Here is a 24,312-nt window from a genome sequence, read left to right as displayed (position 1 = left end):
AGGCGCCGGGCTGGGCGGGCGGCCAGGCGGGCGCGGGGGCCCGTTGTTCCGGCGCAGGTGAGGGAGGAGAAACGCCGGTCACCTCCCGCTGCCCTCGCCCCGGCCAGCAGCTCTCCACGCGAACTTTCTCCCCGACCTCAGTTGTTTTATTTACCCACAGATCCACCGGGGGAGCATTTCTACTTGCCGCCTTGGTCCTTCTTTCTCGGCGGTCACCGTGTGCCCGGCGGGGAAGCTCAGTTTAGGGTGACCCGAAGGCCGGGGGAGGACCGGGGAGGCATTTTGCTGCTTTCGGGGAAACCGGCCAGTTAGGCGAGCACCTCCACTCCCCGCAGCTGAGCCATGGCCCGCATGTTCAGGGGACCCAGCCCCGACGACAGGCGAAAAACCACCGTGGGGAAGTTTTGGGGCTCCCGTTTGTCCTACAAAGGGAAGTGAGGACTGTGATCGAATTGTGCGTGCCGTTTTCTTTGTGTGTTTACGTGTGGGAGGGGAAACCGGGAGGGAGGTACGTTTGTTTTGGTTGCGGGGCGGGGGGGTTTCTTGGAGTGGTAGGGTGGTGCAGAGTTTGATCTGGTAACTATGATACTAATAGGTTTCTTTGTTTTTATTTTCTTCCTCTAATCTTTGATTGCTAGGCTAAGAATTACTATTTAGCCAAACATGGACCCTGCAGGATACAGTTTTACCCTAGCAATCCTTTCCTCTCAGTTCCTTAGTTGTCCTAAGGAAGGTTAAGACGCCCCCCACCCCAACTTTCTTTTAATAATTAAAAATGTGAATTTGACCTTGTCCGTAAAAGTACACTGAAAGGACCTGTTTTTGAACTTGAGTTCGCCAGACTTGAAAAATCTTTTAATTTATGTTGCAAAACGTAACACGTTTATTAGTTGCTGAATCTAAATTAAAGTCTGGGAATTTGTTTCAGGTGGAGTTGGAGAAAAACCTAATTGCTTTTAAAGTATTTATACATTTGTACGTGATTTGGGGAAGGGGGATCTTTCTTTGCTCTAAAGGTATTGTTGGCTCAATGTCTGGTGATTGTTCTCTAAGTTATCTTTGGATGACCTTGAAGAAGCTTGCAAGTAGGGAGTTGGGCCTTGGAGATATGTAGGGGTTGAGGAGGAAGCTCCTCCGGGGGATGACTACTGGGTAATGGCTATTCCTGCTAGCTTCCTAGTCCCTGTGAATTGGGGTTGACCTTCTGGTTACCCCTCTTAGATTTTCTTTTCAAGCTTTTTTTCCCTTCTTCTTTTTTTTTTTTTTTTTTGGTATGTGGCCCCAGGCATAGCTCAAAAAATTATACTGGTTTGACACATGGATGCTTCTTTGGTATTTGGGGTTTGCTTGCAGTCTAGACATCCAAAAAGCTGCACCATGTCCAGATTTCTCCTGCATTTAGATCATGGTTAGGGGTTAGAATCTAAAAGTGGTCATTACCAGAAAATAATAATATCCTCAGATACCATGCCCACACATATCAAAAAATCTGTACAAATTGAAGTCTGTTTTGTGTTTTTCATTGTTTTGTTATTAAATAAACACATTTCTCCTAAGTTTTGGTTAGCCAAATTATAAATACCTAAAGGCAACCAGTTTTAGTAACAATACATTTCTGAAGTGAATAGAAGGAACATGTCAAGAAAATGAAAAATTTTGGATTTAATAACTTTATGGCTTCCCTTTCGGCGGTTATTTCTCTGGGTCGTGTGTTTAAAATGCATATGAAATGCTTTGCAAATACACTGAGATTCTTTGTTTTTCTTAATTAGTATTTTATAGCCAAGTTCCGGCTAGAATTTCAACATTCTGTGAAATTTCAAATATATAGAGAGCTTAATGGTTTTTATTTTACGTATACATGCAATGGAGATTTGGTTTATCAAGGTGAAGGAGTTAAGAGTGAGAAAGACAGACAAGGTCTCTGCTGATTTCCCTTTTTGCATTACTTTTGTGGGAGGCTGGAGATGAAAAGTTCAATAGGTAGTTTATTTTAGAACCTCAAGGCTGCTGTTGCACAGTATTCTTAATTCTATAGGTCTGAAACCTGGATGATCATTCCCCCACCTTCGCGCGCCCCCCCCCAGAGTTGTAATCGGGTCCTGGAAAAACCTGGCTCATGGGGCTCAAACTCAGGCAGATTTATATCAGAAAAGCAATTTGAGAATGATTTTCTATGTAACGTAAATTTTTCACTGAGGAAAGCTTAAGCTTATTTGAAATCTAAACCAAATTTATAAGCGGTTCTGAACACATTAATTACCATGTCAGGCACATAGTAGGTTGCTTATAAAAATATGACATTTTCTTTTTTCCTTAAGAATAGGAGTATAATTGGCTGAGAAGGAAGGGAACATGTGTTGTTATTTGTTGAGGCACTAGGGTTACTTGTTCAGAAGTCTCTGGGGTTAAAATGCCTAAATTCCAAAGCCCTGATCATCCTAAATAAGTTACTTTGTGGTCTAGTTTTCTCATCTGAAAAATAGCAATAATAGTTCATTGAGCTGTAAATGATTAAGTAATGTGCTTGGTAAATATTGGCTGTTGTTATCCTCACAACTTTAGTTGAAAGTACATATTTTACAGAAGACAAAACTCAGGGCTGGAGGAAATATTCAGTAAATATTTAATGGAAAGAATGAGTGTCTTTGGCCCCCTCCCTACGTTCAGTAACTGCCTTCAATTCAGCTCCTGGTTGCCTATCCAGTTCTGTTTCAACCATTTTACATTAAAAAGTCCTACGGAGATCTAGAAAATGTCATTTTCTTCCTGATTTGTCCACAAGAGTATCCTGGATTTCCCACACTTGTTTTTGACTCTGGATGGTTATAAATTGAAAATAGTTTGTTGTCTTTGGTTCTCCAATTTCTCCTCTAATTGAATCTGCAGCTAAGGTTTTGTGTATTATCTAAATAATCTGGAAATGCATATAGTCCAAAAGAAGAGTTTGTTTTCAAGGGAGGGAGGTTTTCTTTTTGCACCAGAAATACACAAGTCACAGTCACATTTGCTCTTACATATTCAAGTACAAGAGTTGCAATTGAACTAAAATAACTCATTTCTAGCTTGTATTTAGTTGTTTCCACCTATTATAAATTTGATTTGGCTTGATGTTATTTTAACCTGGTTGATGTTAATGTATACTGAGTTTAAATAAATAACTCTCATTTCAAGATTAATTTCTCCCCACACTAGTCTCCTAATCTTTCCTTCCTCACCATGTGCTGCTTGAAGTAAGAAATATTTTTTCTACCAATCATTATGAAAGCATTGAATTGTTTACTAGTAATCATCTCTAATGAAGCTAATTCATTCAGTTTACATTTCCCAGAAATCTTTAAGCCTCAAAAAAAATTTTTTTCTACAAAAGTCTATATACACTAAATGTTAAAGAAAAATAACTCCAGTCAAAACATCAGTTTTTTTTGTTGTTGTTGTTATACACACCTTTATTCTGTACACCATTTCCTATTCCATGCCTTTAAATATATTGTTTAGATCTATTTTGGCTACCCTGCTAAGGGCAGTTAGCAAATCCTTCTATGTACAGTCAGCACCTGGTTGTAATATAAGAGTCACTGCCCTGAGATAGTTTACCATTAAGTAGAGGAGCTAATTCAGTAAACAAGTATGTGAAATCCTATGTGTTAGGTATTCTAAGAAAAATTTTGTAAAAAATAATTCTTCAAGAATATCCCAGGTTAAAGAGATGGAGGAAAACCATCTCAGACAGAAATGACAGCCTTGAGTAGAGATGTGTGGCTAATTATTAAAGTTGGTTTGACACTCCTGGAATATCAGAATTCCAAGTTGGGAGCAGCTGGTAGGCAGAACCAGATCCTGAAAAGCTTTGAATTTCTTGCCAAGGAGTTTAGATATTATCCTGAAGCCAGTGTTGCTACCTTGGAAGAGATGATTAATATTTGAACTTGAGGAAGATACCACCTGTTCGAAGAATCCAGGGAAGTCAGTTATGAGGCCTGCACGGGACTTTAAGCACCATCATGACAGGTGAACCGGCAGCAATGGAAGGGATGTGAACCAGAAAAGTGAAGGAAGAAGCAGAATCTCTAAGGACTTCACAGTGGACAGGGTGGGAGCCATGCAGAGGATGAGAAGGGAGAGCCCAGTTGACTTCTAAATTTTTTGTTTGACTGTATGTATGGCTGATAACCAAGATAGATGAACACAGGAAGAACATGCTTGGAAGACAAGGTTATGTAATCAATTCAGGGCATTTAAAGGTTAGGACTGCCAGTCCTTGTGTTGGTGTTTTACAGTTATTCAGAACAGTTGGAGTTTATCCTTATTTTATAAATGAGGAAATAGAAAGGTCAGAGAGCTTATGGAACTTTCTGAGATTTGGCTTAAACCAGATGTATGCTACCTTACCCCCTTTCTTAACATTTTTGTCAATCAAATAATGGGAGAACAGCTTTACAGGAAGGAGTATGGTCTAGTTTCATGAGCATAAGTCTCCCTGAAAAAGCTAAGTTTCTCTTTTCTCACAGACTTTAGCTTAAAACCTTCAGAAATCAGGATTCTGCCTTCAGTTTAATTTGTTTGACATGTCCTGGGACAGACAGAGTTTATATTTCTATAATGTGTAAGTCTCATACATTAATGGAAATAAATGGTATACATAGACTGATATTTTTGTACTCTTGCTTCACAGCATCCCTGGAAAGTAGAAGTGAGATTTCACCCTAATATTACAGAGGGGCAAATAAAATTAGAAGTGACTTCCTATCCGTTGTAAAGACAAAAGCAGAAATAGACTCCAACTTGACTCATTACAGTGCCTTTTTCAGCAGACTGACAATATTATATTTTCTGATAATCATCTCTTGAAAACAAATAAATACCATCTCTCCAACCTTTATAACTTTCTCATCCACTGGAATTGCTTGGATTTGTGATTTTTAAAATTTTAAACCTGAGCTATTTCAGCTGAAGACTTATTTCTGAGTTTGACCCCTTTCCTGTAAGGTGAGTTCTAGGCTCTTTTGCTAAGTGTGGATTCCATAGGCTGCCACAGTTATAAATACTTTACCATATAATTTCTCAAAGACTGGGTACATGTTTTGAAGAAGCTATTGCCAGAAGCGGGGTTCATCACACCTTTCTCAGCTTTCCTCTTGGCAAGTTTAAATTTATCTCTTAAAAGTAAAGAAAGCAGATTCAGAACTTTTGATGCTGGGACGTGGGCTGGTATCTAGAAGCTGGTGAGAGGGGAATGATAGTGTTTAATTGCTCCATGCCTTTCTTTAAGCGCTGATGAAACATGTCTCATTGTTGGGGAATACTGCAAACCAAGTGGCCTAGCAGCCGGAGAACACAACACACAGTCCTGTTTGACCCTTTGTGAAGAGTGTTGCTCCAGTTACACTGTCAGTGTTTAGCAGATCTTGTACTTCTATGTGATTAAAGATAGCATACCGTTGACTAAAATGGTGTCGAGGGTGGCATTACCAATTAAAGCAACTCAGGGTTGCTCACAGCTTTTCATCATGGGTGTTTTTTTTTTCATGTTTGTTACTCTTCCTTTCCCATCGTCCTGTCATTTGTAAAGTTCAGCTCTAAAGAAATGCATCTCCTTCACTTCAAAGTTGTCTTTGGTTGCTTGGTTCCTTTTGTCTTTGTTCACCACTGCTTCCTTCCCAATTTACAAATCTTTTTCTTGTCTCTTCTCTGCAGTTTCCTTCCCATTCTGCTCTGTCTCTTCTGATCTTAATAGTCTATTCTGTATTCTCCTGTGGAGTATATTTCCTATTGTGTCTCTCTCCATCTGTATGTCTTTAAGGAAGTTTATTTAAGCTCTCTGGTCTTTTTCAGTTTCCTCTTTTATTTAAGGTGTGTGATGGTAACTTAAGGTTTAGGAGCATGGTGCTCTCGATTTAAAAAAAATGGCAGTGTAGAAGGGGGTAAAGTGAAAGTAAGCCCTCTTCATTCTTGCACCCCTCAGAGACAACTACTAGTTACTAGTTTTTTAAAAATCTATTTTAAAATGCCAGTTTATTTGTAGTCGCATTTAAAAAAAACATGCTAGGGATTATACTGTGTAACTATTATTCAACTTGCTTATTTAACAGGACAAAATATCTTGGATAGTTCCCTCTGTGCATATGTAATAGATCTGCATTCTTTTCAAGGCTTGAAAATTTATGAGAGATCATTTTTAAGCTTAGAATTATTTGTCATAAAACTTTCTTAAAGAGCATCCCTTCAGTATTGGCCATTGTTGTGAAGATTCCTTTTCTTTCCCATTTATATTCTGTTGCACTCAGTAATTTTACCTTATGTGTGTTGAATTAAATATAAAATAAGACATGTCGCTGCTCTTTGGCTTCATCATCTCATTAGGTTAATATAAAATTGGCCCTTTTTGTATCTTTGATATTCAGTGCTTACCCCACCCTTTCCTTATTTCAACACTAAGGTTGCATTCCTCATCCTTTCATTAAATTAATCATTAGATATATGTGAATTTTATAGCATTAAAGTAGAAGACACCTCAACAAACCAATCAAAAGAAATGTTTCAAATTGTTGTATTTTAAAATTTTACTTTTTGTCTATTTTGTTCGTATAATCACAGTTATTTCTTTTATGGTTTTTTGCTGACTTAGCTATTAAGTTTAATCTTTTTAATTTTGGGAGATTGAACTAAATTAGACAGAACAGTAATTTTAGTGTGGCTGATTTGTCTTTAACTGTTAAAGTATTTTAAAAATCACTGGCTATTTGGCTGACAGTAGCCAAAGAAATAATGTCAATGAAAATTCTTTTAAAAATGTGAAGTGCTATACACAGTTTTTAAAAAAAAGTTTAATCGACACAGTTATTGAGTATCGACTAAGAGACTGGCACTATTCTAGGGATTATACTGTGTAACTATTCTAGATGCTGAGGTTACAAAGATGAATAAAGGCAATTTCTAACTCAGTCTATTTTTATTTTTACAAACAAGCTTATTGAGATATAATTTACGTGCCATAAAATTTACTCTAAAATAATACAATTCAGTGGCTTTTAGTGTATTTACAGAATTTTTCAACCATCACCACTGTCTTAATTGTAGAAGACAAATAACAGTTTTTAATCATTTTGTCTTTCCTGATTTTTGGCTTTATCTCAAAGCTTAATTATCTTCTGATTTCCCCCAACACACACATAAGGGTGGTATTGTATGGGGTCCACTCTCATCTGTAACTATTCATCAATTAGGAAGCAGATGGTGTTAGCTTCCTTCTATTAAAACATAGTGCTAAGTGATGAGAATAGATGCAAAAGTCATAAATAGTTTAATAGGTGAGTGTCATTTGAACAAATGAAATAGATTGTTCTGGGGGAATCATTTAATATTGCACAAAGATGGTACTAGGAAAAAAGTGTTCCAATAGAATCAGTAGGTTCGTTGAAATAACAAATCCCAAGTTTAAAATCAAGCTGAGCCACACCCACCCACCACTTTCTCAAGTATATAGTTTCAGAGCCATTTTGTGTTCTTAGTTTTCGTCCAGAGATCAGGTAGGTTTTTGTTTTTGGTTTTTAAAGTGTTTGGTTTTTAAAGTGGATCTGTAGATTTTGTGAAAATACTTTCAGTTAATCTCTGGACTCCCCAAAGCTCAAAATGGTTAAACACCAACCACTGCTTAAACGGGGTTGCTGTAAACAAAGCCCACAATGAAACCCCTGTGTATTTGCTGCAGATTCCCAGGTGCCTCTCAAGTGCAGGAATAAGCTCAGAAAAGGTTTAATAGGTTTATTAAGTAATCATCCATTAAAAGGTGCATGTACTACTTGTATGTTGCATCAGGACAAGTGTCTGACACCTCACTGCACTGCACTACCCAGAAGAGAGCGAACCCTAGGATTTAGATCCCACTCAGATGTTTAGGTGGAAGAATTTTGTCAGGACAAACATAAAGGACTTACAGAACTACAAAAGGACAAATACAGAACTATGTAAAGGATGATCAGAGGACATCAGGCTGTTTTATCTTCCCTGATGTCTTAAGAAAAATATTCCTCAAACCGAAGAATGGAATGTCTTGTGGGGACTGCTGGGTAAGTTTTGTGGAGGTCCCCAGTAACCAAAAAAATCATCGAAAGTGAACACTTGATTCCCCATAGCTGCTGATGAAAAGGAGAACCTCAGTATTTCCTCAGTATAGAATGCTGCAGCCCTAGCATTTCTTAACAGCTTTCCAGCCTGATAAACTGGCACAAACTATGGCTTCTTAGTTGAATGCAGCCTCAGTGAAGGTAGTTCATATCTTGGAGAAGATCTGAATGCCGTATGGTTTTGATGGCATGTTTATTTGTGGGGAGGAAAAGGGATTGTGAAAGTAGAGATAGGAATCTCTCTGTTGTAATAGGATTTGGTCTCTGTGTTAATGGAATGAACTGGCCTTTCTTGCTGTACTTCCTTTGTCCTTGCTGAGAAGAGAGGCTGAAGTTTCCTAGAGCTATTGATGAAGCTGGCGACTGTAAGAGGAACTGTGGACTTTTGACCTTCTGGATGGTAATGGAGGGTGTTAGGGGAGTTTGGAGAGCCCACAGGTTGTTTTGGAGACTAGAAAGTTACATTACATTTTTGCTTCAAAACAGGAATCTGCAAACTAAAGCAATGACTTCTACTTTGTTAACACTTTTTAAAAAAAGATTCTATAATCCTGTGTCATTTGATATTATTTTTTCCACAGCAATACATGACCATTTTCTGTAGGAGGCCATGTTCTTTTTGTTCATCATGTGGGTTTATTGTTAGATCGGAGAAAAATATCTGCCTTATTTCACAGGCCTTGCCACACCTTTTTCTATTCTATATAGCGTACTTTCTTCATTTTTTCCCCTCTCAAGAAAAGTAAAATTTCTAAGCATTTCCTTTAACTGAAAGATTAACTTAAGAATATTTTGTTTTAACAGTTCTTAAATTGAAGTAACTGTTAGTTTAGATTTAATTATTGAAATGCATCAGTGGCCTTCTGCCCCTCCCATCTCCTTCCTTTGCCTGCCTCCCTCACCAACAAAAATATTAACACTTTTTTAACAGTAGTCTCTATTTAAAAGGAAAGCTTCAGTGTTTAGCTAATTAATTGCTAATAAAATATTTTCTTAAAAACAAATTATAAATCTTACCTATATTTCAGAATCCCTCAATTTCTCTCTCCCCACCCCTCTCTACACACACACGCACAAGGCCTGGATATTTGGTTGTTTCTCTGAATCACTTTCATAAATACTTGCTCTGGTATACTAACCAGAATTGGAATGGAATAGGGTCAGGCAAGAGATCACCCAAAGACAAATACTGAAGTTTTTGGTTTATTCATATATTTTAATGTATTTCTAAAATAACTTTAAAAGGATGGTACTCTGCGGTTGTAACTCTTAAAACTTTGGGCACAAACTTAATTGGTATTAATAATTTTTTCTTATTGATGCTTTATATGGTGCTTTTGTAGTAATATTTAGTTGGACTCTGGCACACACAACCCCTTAACCTCTGGACTTGTCCATTAGGATTTAGTTTCTATATTCATTGCTGTTTCATCACCTCTTCTCGTCCAGATGTTCTGGTAAAGTTGGCCCTTGGTTTGGATATTTTAAATTACTTCTAAGGTACATATTTACTGCCAGCTACATTTTTGGGGCATCTAGCCTTAAAGCTGTTTCTTACTTCGTTCCTTGATGTTGAGATTTTTTGATCCTCAGAATCATAATTTATCTCACTCTACATTTCTTAGAATCTGCCTCCTCCTATTACTGCTCTCAGGCACTGAGCCTCATAGAAGAGCTCCCGAAACCTCTGTAACAACTGAAGAGCAGACCAATAGTCAGGCAACATGAGATCATTTTTAATTTGCCTTAATTTATGAAATTATTAATCTTAAATTTTAACCCTAGATATTTGTGACTTTTACATCCTCCTTTCATAGTTTCAATTCAGGGCCAACTTGTCTGCTTAGAACTTCCCATTTATAACAAAAGAAATCCCCTCTAATTTCCCATAGGGCAAAAGTAGTGTGGGTTGTGATGCATATTGAGCTACTTATATGCTTGGTATCAAAGAGTGGTCATGGTAAACACTCAAAACTTCCCCAGAGGGGAACCACATTGATGCAAAGGTGCAAAATAAAGGGTGGTGCCTTAGCTTAAATTTTAGGGTATATCCTACATTGTGTAGGATTCCATCATTTTATGGGATTGTGGGCAGATTTTGTTATATTTTCTACTTAAATACTTGATTATTTTGTTGTTGTTGTTTTGTGCGTTGTTTGTTTTTTAAATGCCTCTCTCCTCCCCATTTTTAGAATGAGTGTTTGCCAGCAGGGTGGAAGAAGATAGTAGAGGCCTTGTTAAATAACTGAGATATTCTGTGTGTTTTATAAGGTTGCCATGATAGTGTAAAGAATGGAGGAAGATCCAGAAGGTCTTCTCCCAGAGCCCTCATAGCTGTCTTGACCATGTAATGCCAAGTTGCTGGAGATGGGGTGGAGCATGAAGCTCTCTTATAATGGTTTCTTGTTAATAAGCATCAACAAAGCTGTGTCAATTCCCTTGGCTTTACAGACTATTGCCCAGAAGAAAAGATGTTTGGTTTTCACAAGCCAAAGATGTACCGGAGTATAGAGGGCTGCTGTATTTGCAGAGCTAAGTCCTCCAGTTCTCGATTCACTGACAGTAAACGCTATGAAAAGGACTTCCAGAGCTGTTTTGGGTAAGATCACCTGATGTTTGTACCATTCTTAGAGTGAGAAAGATCACAGCATATGAAAATATTTCCAAACAGGGAGATTGGAGCAATGTACTGATATTGAAAATCACTTGTATTCTAATCTAGGGTATTAAAACCAGTCAAACATACTGACAGCCTACCTTTTTTCAGAATATGAGGAAATACCAAATTAATTGTGAAACTCCTTATAATTATAACCAAACAAACCTTTTTGTTGTTGACTTCAGTATGTATAAAGAGATTTTTTAAAAATTACCCTTTTCTCTTATAGTTATCCTCCAATAGTTTTCTGTCCTTTCTATTGTTATTCTAAATTGTAGAAATATATTTTAACCCAACCTGGTGAAGTTACTAACAAGACTTAATGTTCAGCTCTGAAACCTGTCAGGGTATGTAAGCATTCATTTTATAATTTTGTTCTTCATTTTTCTTTTGACAATAAACCTCTGCTTAGTAAAATGGAAATTAACTTATCAACAGATCTTTGGATAAGATACTTAATGTTGAACCATTTCCCATGTTAGAAATTAATTTCACCACTTTTTTTCTTTTTCTTTGTTCTTTTTTCTTTTTTTAGGCGAGGCAACCCTCGGTCGACCTCACAAATTACAAGGACCTTGTCAGCTTACAATCCCTTATTTTTTATTTTTTACGCCTACAGCACTGGGTCTTCCTAGTTGGTCTCCCATCCAAGTACTAACCAGGCCTGACTCTGCTTAGCTTCTGAGATTAGATGGGATAGGGCTTATTCAGGGTGGCATGGCCATAGACCCACTTTTTTTCTTATCAAAACATTTGTTGATTATTTATTGTTAATACTGGACTTTGTAGTTATTTTGAAGGTTGTCAGAAAGAGTCTCCACTGACCTTGCCTTTTTAAATTACATTTTTTTATTAATGTCTTCATTTCCAGTTGTGTACATAATATCAGTGTTTTCCTGTACATATTTATAATATAGGAAAAATGTAGTAATTGAAAGTTCTTCGGAGAGATGATTTAAAAACAGCTTGGTGACTAGTCCTATAGACTTTTTTCCCTCTTACACAAATATAATCATTTTTAAAAAATTGCAACGTCTCTCTGGTTTTGTTTGTTGTGAAACTAGAATATCATGGCATGTTATTTTAAAGGGTGGCATTTTGTTGCTTATGAAGTGTCAATACATTTTAAGAAAGATTAGTTGGACAGTATTGTTTAAAACTATGACAACTAGAATCTCCTAGGTTTTAAATTTTACTATTGTTTAGTTTTAAAAACATTATTTTAAAATGACCAAATTGTGATACATGGAATTGGTTCATTGGATCTATAAGTTAATTATATTCTTTCTGAACTATAGAAACATTGGAACCAGATCATCTAAGATGATTAGAATTAGCATATGTAAACTATAAATGTATATAATTTTTTCTAAAAGAAATGTACTTGCCTGAATTCCTTAATGTAAAGGAGACCAATAAAGGTTTGATTGTTTTTATTGTTTTCTTATCAGGTTGCATGAGACTCGTTCGGGAGACATCTGTAATGCCTGTGTCCTGCTTGTGAAAAGATGGAAGAAATTGCCAGCAGGGTCAAAAAAAAACTGGAATCATGTTAGTTCATCTTTCATCTTTCTTAATTGCACCTCTTTATATTTAAAGTAGTGTTAGTTTCCCCACTAATTTAGCAAGTAATATGTCCCAAAGATGGAAAACTATGAAAAGAATTTAAAAAACCAATAGTTGCTGCTCAGATATAATCACTTAACATTTTGTCATATTTGGAAGCAAAATAGCTTAATGTGGCATTTCCCTGAGGCTGTATCCAATATCTTCATTTCAGAGATTCACAATATACATTTCATATATTTTTAGGTTTAACCCAGAAATTTCTAGAATTAGACATGGATTCTTTTTTCAGCTTTTGACAATTATCCTAACTCATATTGAGACTAATGAGCACATACGTTTTTGAATCAGAACTGGATTTGAATCCTGCCTTTATCACCTACTAGTTGTGAACTTTGGGCAAGTTACATTTTTATATAAAGTGCAAAGATAATAGCTGTCTCATAGAGCCGTTGTTAGAACTGAATGAGATATAAAGTATAACACAGTAATCACTCAATTAGATGGGAGCTATTGTTATTCTTCGTATTTAAATTTAGTTGAGATCAAACTGGTATGTAAATGTGTTCTGTTTGCCATTTCACTTTATGTCACTAGAATTCTTCATAAACTATTTTCGATGACCAGAACAACACTGTTAAGTCTTATTTAATTCTTCTATATGCCAGCTTTCAGATTTTTGACATTTATACAGAATATTTGTTTTTAAGCAGATAGGCATTTATTCTTTACCTTTATTCTTATACTAGCCTTACAGTGTCCTTTGGTGACCAACATTATTATGATAGGTTTGTATGGGTCTGTTAGCTTATAAAAAAGTGAGTTTTCCTTTAATAGCTTATCTGGAGAAGATCTAAATTATGGTTTCAAAGGTGAAGGCAAACTTTCTACATAGAGGTAGAAATCTGCAAAGTAGTAAATGTGAATGACTGCGTGAGAAATGAGACCATATGGGGCTAGACCAACGTCCATGCTAGACTCGGAAAATATGCCATTGCCATCATGGAACTGACCTCCGGGATTAAGGATATGTAGTGAAGAGAGCTAAAAGCATAGGTCTGAACACCCTCTCCTCACCCACCCTTGCCCATTTACTAGCTTGCAAAAAAGACAAAATATATAATTTCTCTCGTTTTCCTTTACCCTAAAATTAGAGCAACAAAAATAGCCCCCTTACTGCTTTGTGGTGAAGGTAAAAGCAAAAGTATATGAAAGCTTTTTGTAAACTGTAAAACATCCTGCCGAAGTGTAGGTTGTTAGTTTTGATTTTTCGTAACCTATGTATGTCATTCTCACCATATATAAATCTGTTTAAATTTTTTTGTCCAGCGTGCTGCTGCTATTACCTACTTCAAAGAAAAAAAAAACCCACTAGATAAACTATTTATTCTTTAACTCCATGTGATGATTAAAATGAAAGTGCGTGTGGGCTCCCAAACATTCTAGTAGAAAACTAGTTCTCAAATTTGGCTCCTTCAAATAGGCATTTGTCTGAACCAAAGGAATACAGAGGTGTCATTTTTTAAATGGTATTAAATATTCAGTATTTTCTTCCAGGTGGTAGATGCAAGGGCAGGACCCAGTCTAAAGACTACATTGAAACCAAAGAAAGTGAAAACTATATCTGGAAATAGGATAAAAAGTAACCAGATCAGCAAACTGCAGAAGGAATTTAAACGTCACAGTAAGTTCGATATTGAAACGTGTATTTAAGAATAGTTGTTTTGTTTTTATTTTTGCCTGGGGGTGGCATATTGCTATTTATAGACAGGGCAGGACCCAGTCTAAAGACTACATTGAAACCAAAGAAAGTGAAAACTATATCTGGAAATAGGATAAAAAGTAACCAGATCAGCAAACTGCAGAAGGAATTTAAACGTCACAGTAAGTTCGATATTGAAACGTGTATTTAAGAATAGTTGTTTTGTTTTTATTTTTGCCTGGGGGTGGCATATTGCTATTTATAGACCTTTTTTTTTTTTTTTAATTATTATTTTTGCTTTTTTTAAAAAAAGAATGTTGGAAGGGAATGCTGACTTGGTAAATACATAATTTTTATGAAATCTTCAAACACTATGTTTGATTTTGGTGTCATAAAAGTACTTTCACTAGCTATCCACTTTTTCACATTGTGTGAGACCACTCTGACCTCTTTACTGACATCTTAATTTTTTGGAAGATAAAATTTTCAGGCTTGTTTACTTCGTATTTTATGCATTAGGATATTGAGGCAGAAAGGTTCATAAATAATTGGTGGACAATCTGAGACCAAAGCCCAGGAAAAGTAACTTTGGTAATCATAACACATATCGCAGTAAAGCTAGCCTCAGGACTTTGAGGGTTAGGGGGAAGTGTGTGTTGTGTGGGGTGATGGAATGTCAAAGGAATGACAAATTAATATCCGGTTCATAAACTCTTATAGCAAGTCATTGAGGGGAGGGCACTTGTAGTGGAATTTCTGTATTTGGGAATTTAGATTTCAGATTTTAAAAAGGAAATGCAGTTCATATACTGTTATTATGTAATATTTGTATCATGGAGGGTGGTTGTTCTGAGGCAGTACTATTGAATCAAACACATTAGTATTTCTGCAATGAAAATGTATTCACATAGGTGGAATAAATATTTACATAGTGTTTGCATAGGCAAAATAAATATAGTCGGGTTTGGCTTCCTAATTATAGGTCAGGTCAAGCCAGATATTTGTGACCACATGGATTAGGAATAAACTTTCTGTTTTCAGAGCTTTTTCACAATCATAGACCTGTATTGGACCTGTATTGGAGTTTTCAAGATTAAAAAAAAATCTAAGTTCCTGTTAGACAAATTATCAATCAATGCTTGTTTTAGAATAATGGAAAAAGACAGTTAAATTTACTGATCAGGTAGAGTGAGGAAGGAAGGATAACTATCATCTCTTGAACACTTTGTCATATCTACCAAGCACTTTACGTGATAATTATCTCAATGATTTCTCTTTTGGAGATTAGCATTGGAAACACAGAGCAGTGATTTAACCTTGACCCTAGTCTCTTAGTTAGTGGTAGAGATGAATTTGACCTTGTGTTTGTCTGACTTCAAAGCCCTGTGCTTTTTCTATGATACCATCCTGCTCTCTGGTACAGTATAACCAATATCCCAGGACTCCACAGAGTCTTTCTAGATCTGCTACTTGGTGCTCTCAAATAAGTAGATGTTACCAGTCCATAGTTATTCTGATAATATATTTAAATAGTTGAAATATTTTAAGATATTTTAGTAAAATATTTAGGTAACAACAAATAACATGTATGTTTTAATTATACATGTCCTTTTCTTAATCCGCTATCTCCAACGGGGAGAAAAAGACTAACTTTAACTCTTCTCTCCATTCTCACTGGATGCTTTAATGAACATTTGGGAAATAGTAAATTTCTTATATACCACCAGAATAATATATATATATTCTTAGCTCTTCTTTTTAATTATAGGAAAAGTGATACCTGATTGACTTGCCTTTCCTAAGAGAATATATCCAGTATAATTTTAGATTTTTGTGATAAAGCTATGTTGTGGAGGGGGGCCGAAGACTGAGCCGTGTGAGTTTTGGTGGCTCAGACTGAAACAGTTTTCTCAGGTGATTGTGAATCAGTAGCACCTGTGTGCAACATACCAAACAGTTTTGAGATATTTGAATTTTAATGCATCGGCCTCTAAATTGTTTCCTTGCCTCTGGCTATTTATTTGCTTCTGGGCATCCTGCACATACCTGATCTGTATTCCTCTTATACGTTCTTTCCAAAAGCATTGGACCTAGAGTTTGAAGATCTCGATTTGAATTACAGTTCTTGACACTTAAAAATATGTAACCCTGGTGTCACTTAACGTTTATTCAACCACAATTTCCTAATCAGAGAAATGGGGATAATCAAGTAAAAAGAGACTTTTGTAAAACAAAACAAAATGAAACAATTTCCTATATAAATGTTAGCTATTCTTTTTGTCATCTTTCTTCCTAAAATCTGCCAATGATTTCTGGTTGCTGTAGAATAAAGTTTGAAAATCCTTAGCAAGTCTTTGGAGGTCCTATTTTAGGCAAAGAATATCTGGGCTGAGTCAGTTCCCTTGTGCATAGTGTGTTCTGCTTCCACGATTTTGCTCATCATACCCACCTACTCCATGCCATCTAATTACTCCTTTGTGCCTTTCCAAATCTTACCAAATTTTTAGATTTTAAAAATTGCAGTTCTTTGAAGAATTTTCAGACCTACATTCTAGAAGAGAGTTTTTCTTACTGTGCTTGTGTATGGTTAAGTTGTATCCTAGTGTCCCAGTTATTAGATTAAACCATATGAAATTGTCATTTTTATAGGTAGAAAAAAATCAAATAACTGCAATATTAAGCACATTCTAAGACTGCTGCTGCTGTTAATTATTTGGAAACATCCCAGTAGACTTATTTCTTTAAGCCTGCTGCCATTCTTGAGGATTTTACTTGTGGGTTTTTTTGTTTTTTTTTTTTTTTTTTTTTTTGTTTTTTTTTTATGAATTTAAGCTATTCGTATATTAGAAGCGAATGAACATATTAAAAACACTACTGGTGCTTTATTTTAGATACCTAATTTTATGCTATTTAAACTTTTGTTAATACAAAAGACTTGTGAGCTCTGTTCAAAAACATTCTCTGGTCTGTTTCTTTCCATGCGGGTATGACACAGGGTTTGGTGTCTAGTAGATATTTAATAAATATTTGATTGGTTCTCTTAATCAGAAAGTTGCTCTACCCACCTGTCATAGAAGGCAGGGTATAGTCTTTAGCTAAAGGTAAGATGTGTGGCAGGCTCAACCTCTATTTGTGACATTGATCTTGCTGTGGAATAGTAGTATAATCCCTTATAGCAAAATGACTATCAACCAAAAGATTTACTTTCTGGCTTGTGAATTTATATGAAGTATTCTGAGGGCAAAAATACTAAATCGTGTTTAACTTATATGAATTACCTTTATTCCTTTGTAAATCAGAATCTGTTGTAAAGCATCATTTTTCTTTGTCTTTAGTTTATAGAAGGTTAAGTATGATATCTTGACTTTGACTTCTTTGAGTATATCCTGTTGGGGGTTTGCTCAGCTTCTTGAATCTATAGATTTATGTCTGTTGCCAAATTTGGCAAGTTTTCAGCCGTTATATTTCTTAGAGCACTTTTTCACTTCCATCCTCTTTCTCCTCTCCAGGACTGCAGAGACACAAATGTAGGTTTTTTGTTTTAGTTTTACAGGTCTCTAAAGCTCATTTCATTTAATTTCTCTGTGTTGTTTGTTCTCAGTTCACTGATTGTTTCCTGTCCTTTCTATTCTGCTGTTGAGCTCATTCGCTGAGCTTTTTATTACGTTTATTGTATTTTTTTCAGTTCAAATTTCAGTTCCACTTTGTTCTTCTTTTTTAAGTTGAGACCTCATATTCAGGAGGCTCTGTTTTCATTTGTTTCATTTGTTGAAGCATTTTTGTCATGGCTACTTTAAAATCTTTGTCAGATAATTCTAACATCTCTATCTTCTTGATGTTAACATCTACTTGCCTTTTCATTCAGTTCGAGATCTTCCAGGTACTGGATATGATGTGATCTTTTACTGAATCCTGGACATTTTAAAACTATGTTTTGAGACTCTGGATCCTGTTTAAAACCTTATTTCAACTGACTTTTTTTTTTTGACACTTCTCCAGCAGGGGATCAGGGAAGGGGCACCACCTTGTTACTGCCTGGTGGTTTTAAAAATCAAGTTCTCCACTCAGCCTTCATTGACATCTGAGGTGGGAGGAGCTCCTCATTGTTGCGGGAGGTGTGAGGGTGGGAGTTAAAGCTCCCATGTGGTGGGGTGCCCTTGTTTCTGGTGGGCCATAGTGAAAGTCTTAACTCCTCAATAGGCTTCCTTTGACTCCATCTTGGTGGAGATGTTGGGGGGCTTCATAATAATCTCATGAGATTGGAAATCTAGGCTCCCCACTTGGCGTTTGCTAGGGTGGGTGCTGCATCTATCGGCATTTCTGGGTTGGCTATTTATGAGGCAAAAAAATAAAAAATAAAAAAGACCATAAAAATTAAGGACCTCACCACCATGTATGTCCTTCTTGGGTCTCAAGCTTTCTAGCTTTTGCCGACTTCCAGAGTCTTTAGGCTTGTTTATATGTAATGTTCAGAGCTTTTCATGTGCTTGTTAACACAGGAGGAATAGAGAAGAGTATGTCTCTTACTTTCCTGGACGCGTAAGTCCTCATTTTCTTTTAGAAACATGTGAGTACATATGTCTTCAAGTATCAGTAAGTGGTAAATAGAAAATAAATTATTTTTTCTTCTTTTTACTTAGTAATCCACAGTGTTTTATGCTTAGACTTAGTTGCAATTGCATATAATGAAATTATAAATGTTTTTCTCTTTATTGCAGATTCTGATGCTCATAGTACCACCTCAAGTGCCTCCCCAGCTCAATCTCCTTGTTATAGTAACCAGTCAGATGATGGCTCAGATACAGAGATGGCTTCTGGCTCTAACAGAACGCCAGTTTTTTCCTTTTTAGATCTCACATACTGGAAAAGGTAAAAGCAATAGAAAGATATTCTCTAACCAGCAAACCTTCTTAATTACAGGCAACTGTTTTCTACTTCCTTAGCAATTAAATGGCATTTGGCAAACAGCTGTTAGGACACATGGTTAGAAATGGATTAAGCAAAAATTGATCTGAGGGTTGAGATTTTGTGTGTTTTTCCTATTAAAAATGATCTAAAATAAAAATCATGTTAGGGAACCTGAATTTCCTATAGTGGAGTAGACTTAGGTACTCATTCTGACCAGCTGTCCCACTGAGAAAAGCAAAAGGGCTAGAAATACATATTTTTAAGTTCTTAAAAATGGCATTGATAAATGGACAAGTTAAGGTATAAACTGAGGTCAGTACTAAGTGACTGGGGGAATCCCAAGTCAAAAAAAGAGATACTAGGAAAGAGAAAAATTATTCAAAGAGAAAGTGGTTAAGGATTTTCTAGTTCAGAGACTCAGGAAGACTAACAAATTAAAAGCAAGATGATAAGCAATTATCTTATGGTTGAAGAAAATTCTCCTACAGACACATTATAGTGAAAGTACAGAACATGAAAGACAAAATAGATCTTTAAGCAGTGAGAAGATACATTATTTTCAAAGTTGAGTTCTTAGCATGAAAGAAGGAAGCCAGAAAACAACAGATTAATATTTTCAGTGGTCCAGGAGATAATAACTCCGAACCTAGAATTATATATATTTAGCAGAAATATCTTTTATGAATGAGAGCATAAGGCTTATTGACTGGAAAAAAAATTGAGAGTTGGCTGCCCAGTTGTTCCTCAATAACGAAAATTCTGTAAGCAGGATGAAAGACCCCAGATCGAAATTCCGATGAGATGGTTAAATAAAGTAGCAAACATTTAGGTAAATTAAACACTGATTGCTTAAAATGACAATAGTTATGGAACTAAAAAGAATTAATGACAATAATAACATATGTCAAGGTAGTAGAAGTTAGTGTTGTAATATCTTTTGCATTGTTTTGATAACTATATTGAATAACTATAACTCGATTAACTATGTAAACACTAAAAGAATCAATAAAAATAAGGGTATAAAACCTCCAGAGAAGAAGGGAAGGGCAGAAAATTTAAAAGTATACCCAGCAAAACAAAATAATAGAAAACTTTTGTATATTTGTAAATTAAGAAACCATGGATACAAGAAGAGAGTATAATATAAATTAGAAAAACTTTATAACTAAAAATTAAAAATATTGCACGTCAAAACTTGCTATGAAGTTAATGAGGTAGAGGAAAAGTTACCACCTTTAATAATTCTTATGAAAAAAAGACTAAAACTAATGAAGTGATATGTATCCAATTTAAAGATTAATGAAGCCCAAAATAAGGAAAAATAAAAGCAAGGAAATTCTAAAGATAGAAATAGAAATAAATGGAGTAGAAAACTAATAATGCAGTGGATAGGATCAGTAAAGCTAAGGATTGGGTTTTGAAAAAGACCAGACCAAAAAAATTACTAGAGACAAAGCAGATCAAGAAAGAGATGGTAAGCATTTTAGGTTAAGAAAAGAGATTTAGCTATAGCTAAAGCAGAAATTTAAAAGACAGTAGGATATTACAAACACTGTATGCCAATAAATATTAACACTTATGTGAGATGGATACATGAATAGAAAAAGACAGTTTACAAAAACTATCTTTAAGAAAAAATAGAAAACCTGAATAGTCTCATAATAAAGAAATTAACTCAGTGGTCAAAAGTCTTCCCTCAAAAAGTAAAAAGTCTCAGGCCCAGATAGGCAAGTTCTATCAAACACTTCAGGAACAAGTGATTCTAATTTTGCTCTGGCTTTTCCAGATTATGGATAAAAAAGGGCATAGGCCCCAAGCATTCTATGAGGCTAACATAACTTTGATAACAAAACAGTATATCATGACCAGATTAGATTATTCTAGGGATGTAAGATTGGTTTAAACATTAGAAAATTAACTAATATAATTTGCCACATGGACCTTTTTTAGAGGATGGGAAAAATGCCCATCATCTTAGAGGCACATTGAAGATGTTTGATACATTTGAACATTCCTTGAAGATTTAAAAGAAAACCTTTAGCAAAACAGGAACAGAGGGGAACCACATCGATAAATAATTGCCATTTTTGAGTAAAGTCGAACCGTGAAGTATAAAGAAAAAAGGGAGTGCTAAGCCTAAAATCAAGTAGAGAAGGAGCTGGGGTGGGATTTGAGAAATGCCTACTAGGGGCCACTTCATAGGAAGTGATCCTTTTTTCTCCTTAGAGTATATGATTTGTAGATGTTTTGTTGGTTGTCAGTTTTTAGTGCCTTTTTATATTATATATATATTATCTACTCAATATTTAATTAAAGTAAAACCACCACCTGTATTAGCCTGTTTATGGTGGTGGTTTTTCTTTAAGCATTGGTGGTTTTTGGAGGAAACATTTTACAACTTTTAGTCTGCTGACTGCTGTCTCTCAGAATGCCTTCTGTCCCCTTAATGTATGATAAAATGCCAGTGTGGGATTTAAGGGACCTGGGTAACTCCCATTACCTAGCCATTTGGGGTTACTCTAGAAGCCCTTTTTGTTTGGAATGTGATGAGATTGTAGAAGTAGACCCTTTTGATCATGTTGTACTCGCTATGATGATGACTAGATTTCTTTTTCTTTTTTGTATTCCTATTTTTCTGCCTTATTAATATATTTTGTCTCTCTCCATTTTTTATTTTAGACAGAAAATATGTTGTGGAATTATCTATAAAGGCCGTTTTGGGGAAGTGCTCATTGATACCCATCTATTCAAGCCTTGCTGCAGCAACAAGAAAGCAGTTGCCGAGAAGCCGGAGGAGCAGGGGCCAGAGCCTCTGCCCATCTCCACTCAGGAGTGGTGACTGAGGTTTATGTAGAAGGGGAACAAAAAACGATTTAAATCTTAGGATAAAAAAAAGGCAACGAAACGACCTTCCTTTTTTTAAAGAGGATACCTGCTATTCTGCCAAAAGACAATTTCTAGAATAGTTTGAATGGGTTATTTTTCCTCCAGTTCCACAAGTTTCACAAACTCTGAAGCCAGTATCTAGCATACTAAAAGAAAAAAAAGACGTGTACATAATATTTAAGATGCTCAGTATTTCATAGGAAAGCTGAATGCTGCTGTAAAGTGCTCTTTAAGTCTTTTTTTTTTTTTTTAATCCCCTTTTAATGAATGAAATTAGGGGAATTTCAGGGGACAGAGATGGGATTTGTTGTATGATAAATGTATGTAGTTTTAGTCTTTCTATATTGAGAAGCAGTGGTTGGGGCATTTTTAAAGCTGGCTGGCTACACTTCTTTTCCTTCTTGATAATAAATTTGTCATAACTCAGTAACATAGACTTGCCCCTAGAGGTAGTTGTTAATAATTTTGAAATATTAAGGTCTTGCCAAGGTTCTGATGATTCAAACCTGTACTACTGAATATTAAGCAGGACAGACTAAGCTCTCTGGTGCAAATACCTTGAAGGAGTAATTTCTAAATATACAAAGAGATAACTGGACTGTTGTATATGTTGTATCCTGTGTCACCTCCCTCATATTGATATTTGATAAAGATTTTTAATTTATATGAAACTTCTAAAGCAGAATCAAAGCTCCTCTGGAGGGAAATGTCAAGTCTTTAGGATAAGCAATCTTATATGAATAGTACCAAAGCGTTGCCACATGGTAGAGAACACACTCTTAAAAACCTTAAATTATCTGAAAAATAAAATGTGCAAGCCTGTAGGATGGCGCGTGCACGCACGCACGCATACACACACACACACACACACACACACAAAACAAAAAAATAAAACAAAGGTTAATGCTTCTTGGGACACATTTCTTAGAGGGTTTGCCGAGTGTGTAAATAATTGACGTACATAATTGACTTTTGTTTGTGTTACATGACTGACTGGTGACTTCATTGAAAATCTGCACAATTCAGTTTTAGCTCTGGATTACTTCAGTTGACCTTTGTGAAGGTTTTATCTGTGTAGAGTGGTTGTTTGACTTGTTTTAACCTATTAGGGTTTTGGGTTTATTTTTTTTCACTCTATATTAAAGAAACATTCTATGAAAAGAGGTGTGTGTTAATGCTGAGTGGGTTGGTTTTGGTTTGGCTTCTTTCATTCAGGCTTTCTGAACATTGAGATATACTAGATGATAAGTCCTGAACACAGAGCCCTTCAATTCTAAAATCTATTAAAAGCCTCTTACTTGAATCCAAACCAAAGTACTCTCATTGCCTCTTTTCTAAAAGTTCAGGAGAAATATATTACCAGTTCAGACTTTTCATAACGAGGGAGGATCATTTGCCTACCTTATAATAAAATGACTCAGTGCTTATTTTTAAAGCAAGATTTTAAAAAATCGGTAGTATAAATAACAATAAGGAGTGAGCCACTTTTTATGGGCATCCTGTAGTTTTATAGTTTTTAATCTAAACTTAAAATTTTATATTCCTTTTGGAAAAAGACTACAAGCTACCATATGCACAGACTACACAGTGAGTGGGGTCGGCTCTCCCACAGCCTTTGGGGTGTATTACAAGAGTCCCAGCCATTATCATCTTCCTCCTGAGTTATTTTGAAATGGGTTTTTTTTTTTTTTTGTACATTTTGGCTGCAGTATTGGTGGTAGAATATACTATAATATGGATCATCTCTACTTCTGTATTTATTTATTTATTACTAGTCCTCAACCACAGTCTTCTTTTTCCCCTTCCACCTCTTTGCCTGTAGGATGTACTGTATGTAGTCATGCACTTTGTATTATTAATATTTTAGAAATCTACAAATCTGTTTTGTACTTTTTATACTGTTGGATACTTATAATCAAAACTTTTACTAGGTTATTGAATAAATTTAGTCTTATTAGAAAATAAGCTGTTTTGTGGCTTTGTTTGAAAGATGTTCTTAGGTAAGAATAAGTCACGTTTTGGGCCTTCACAGGTATTCAGTTTAAGCCGTTAGTATTACTACAAGTTTGAAGGAAAAAAGTGCTCTTTATGAGAAATAAAGACTGTAAAATAAAAGACGTTTTAACTGACATACAAAATAATTAACCTAGTGTATAAGATAACAATGAAGGACAAAATATCTCTTTATTTTTAAGTATAGTCGGTGTACAATATTATATTAGTTTCAGATGTACAATATAGCAATCTCCACACTAATTCTAGTAATCATCTGTCACAGTGCAAACTTATCACTATATTATTGACTATATTTCCTTTCACCTTTTCACCCATATTCCCTCCCCACCTGTTCCCACCATGAGCATCCCTTTGGTGTCTTTTTGTTTGGTTTGGTTGGTTCATTTTTGTAGATTCCATATGTAAGTGAAACCATACTGTATTTATCTTTCTGTCAGACTTATTTTACA

General features: G+C 35.6%; 1 protein-coding gene and 1 pseudogene across 4 annotated transcripts in view; one reads left to right on the top strand and one right to left on the bottom strand.

Moving 5' to 3' along the window:
• Positions 1-23,812, top strand: part of SINHCAF (SIN3-HDAC complex associated factor) — a 25,810-nt gene extending 1,998 nt beyond the window's left edge. For 2 of the 4 annotated variants that reach the window (XM_006912720.3, XM_015590059.2), the window contains exons 2-6: positions 10,578-10,725; positions 12,237-12,336; positions 13,909-14,035; positions 18,772-18,922; positions 21,641-23,812. In XM_006912720.3, coding sequence (XP_006912782.1) covers positions 10,598-10,725; positions 12,237-12,336; positions 13,909-14,035; positions 18,772-18,922; positions 21,641-21,800 — 666 coding nt within the window. In that variant the 5' untranslated portion in view covers positions 10,578-10,597 and the 3' untranslated portion in view covers positions 21,801-23,812. Of the gene's footprint in view, positions 1-53; positions 455-8,317; positions 8,527-10,577; positions 10,726-12,236; positions 12,337-13,908; positions 14,036-18,771; positions 18,923-21,640 lie in introns of those variants that run through there. The other 2 variants (XM_015590060.2, XM_015590062.2) reach the window with 2 other exon arrangements.
• Positions 11,396-11,514, bottom strand: LOC112480376 (annotated as a pseudogene).
• Positions 23,813-24,312: the final 500 nt, after the last annotated feature.

The sequence above is a fragment of the Pteropus alecto genome, unplaced genomic scaffold (assembly GCF_000325575.1).
Source record: "Pteropus alecto unplaced genomic scaffold, ASM32557v1 scaffold103, whole genome shotgun sequence".
Taxonomy (NCBI): domain Eukaryota; kingdom Metazoa; phylum Chordata; class Mammalia; order Chiroptera; family Pteropodidae; genus Pteropus; species Pteropus alecto.
Note: the sequence above shows the minus strand (reverse complement) of the source record. Positions and strands in the feature narration are given on the sequence as shown.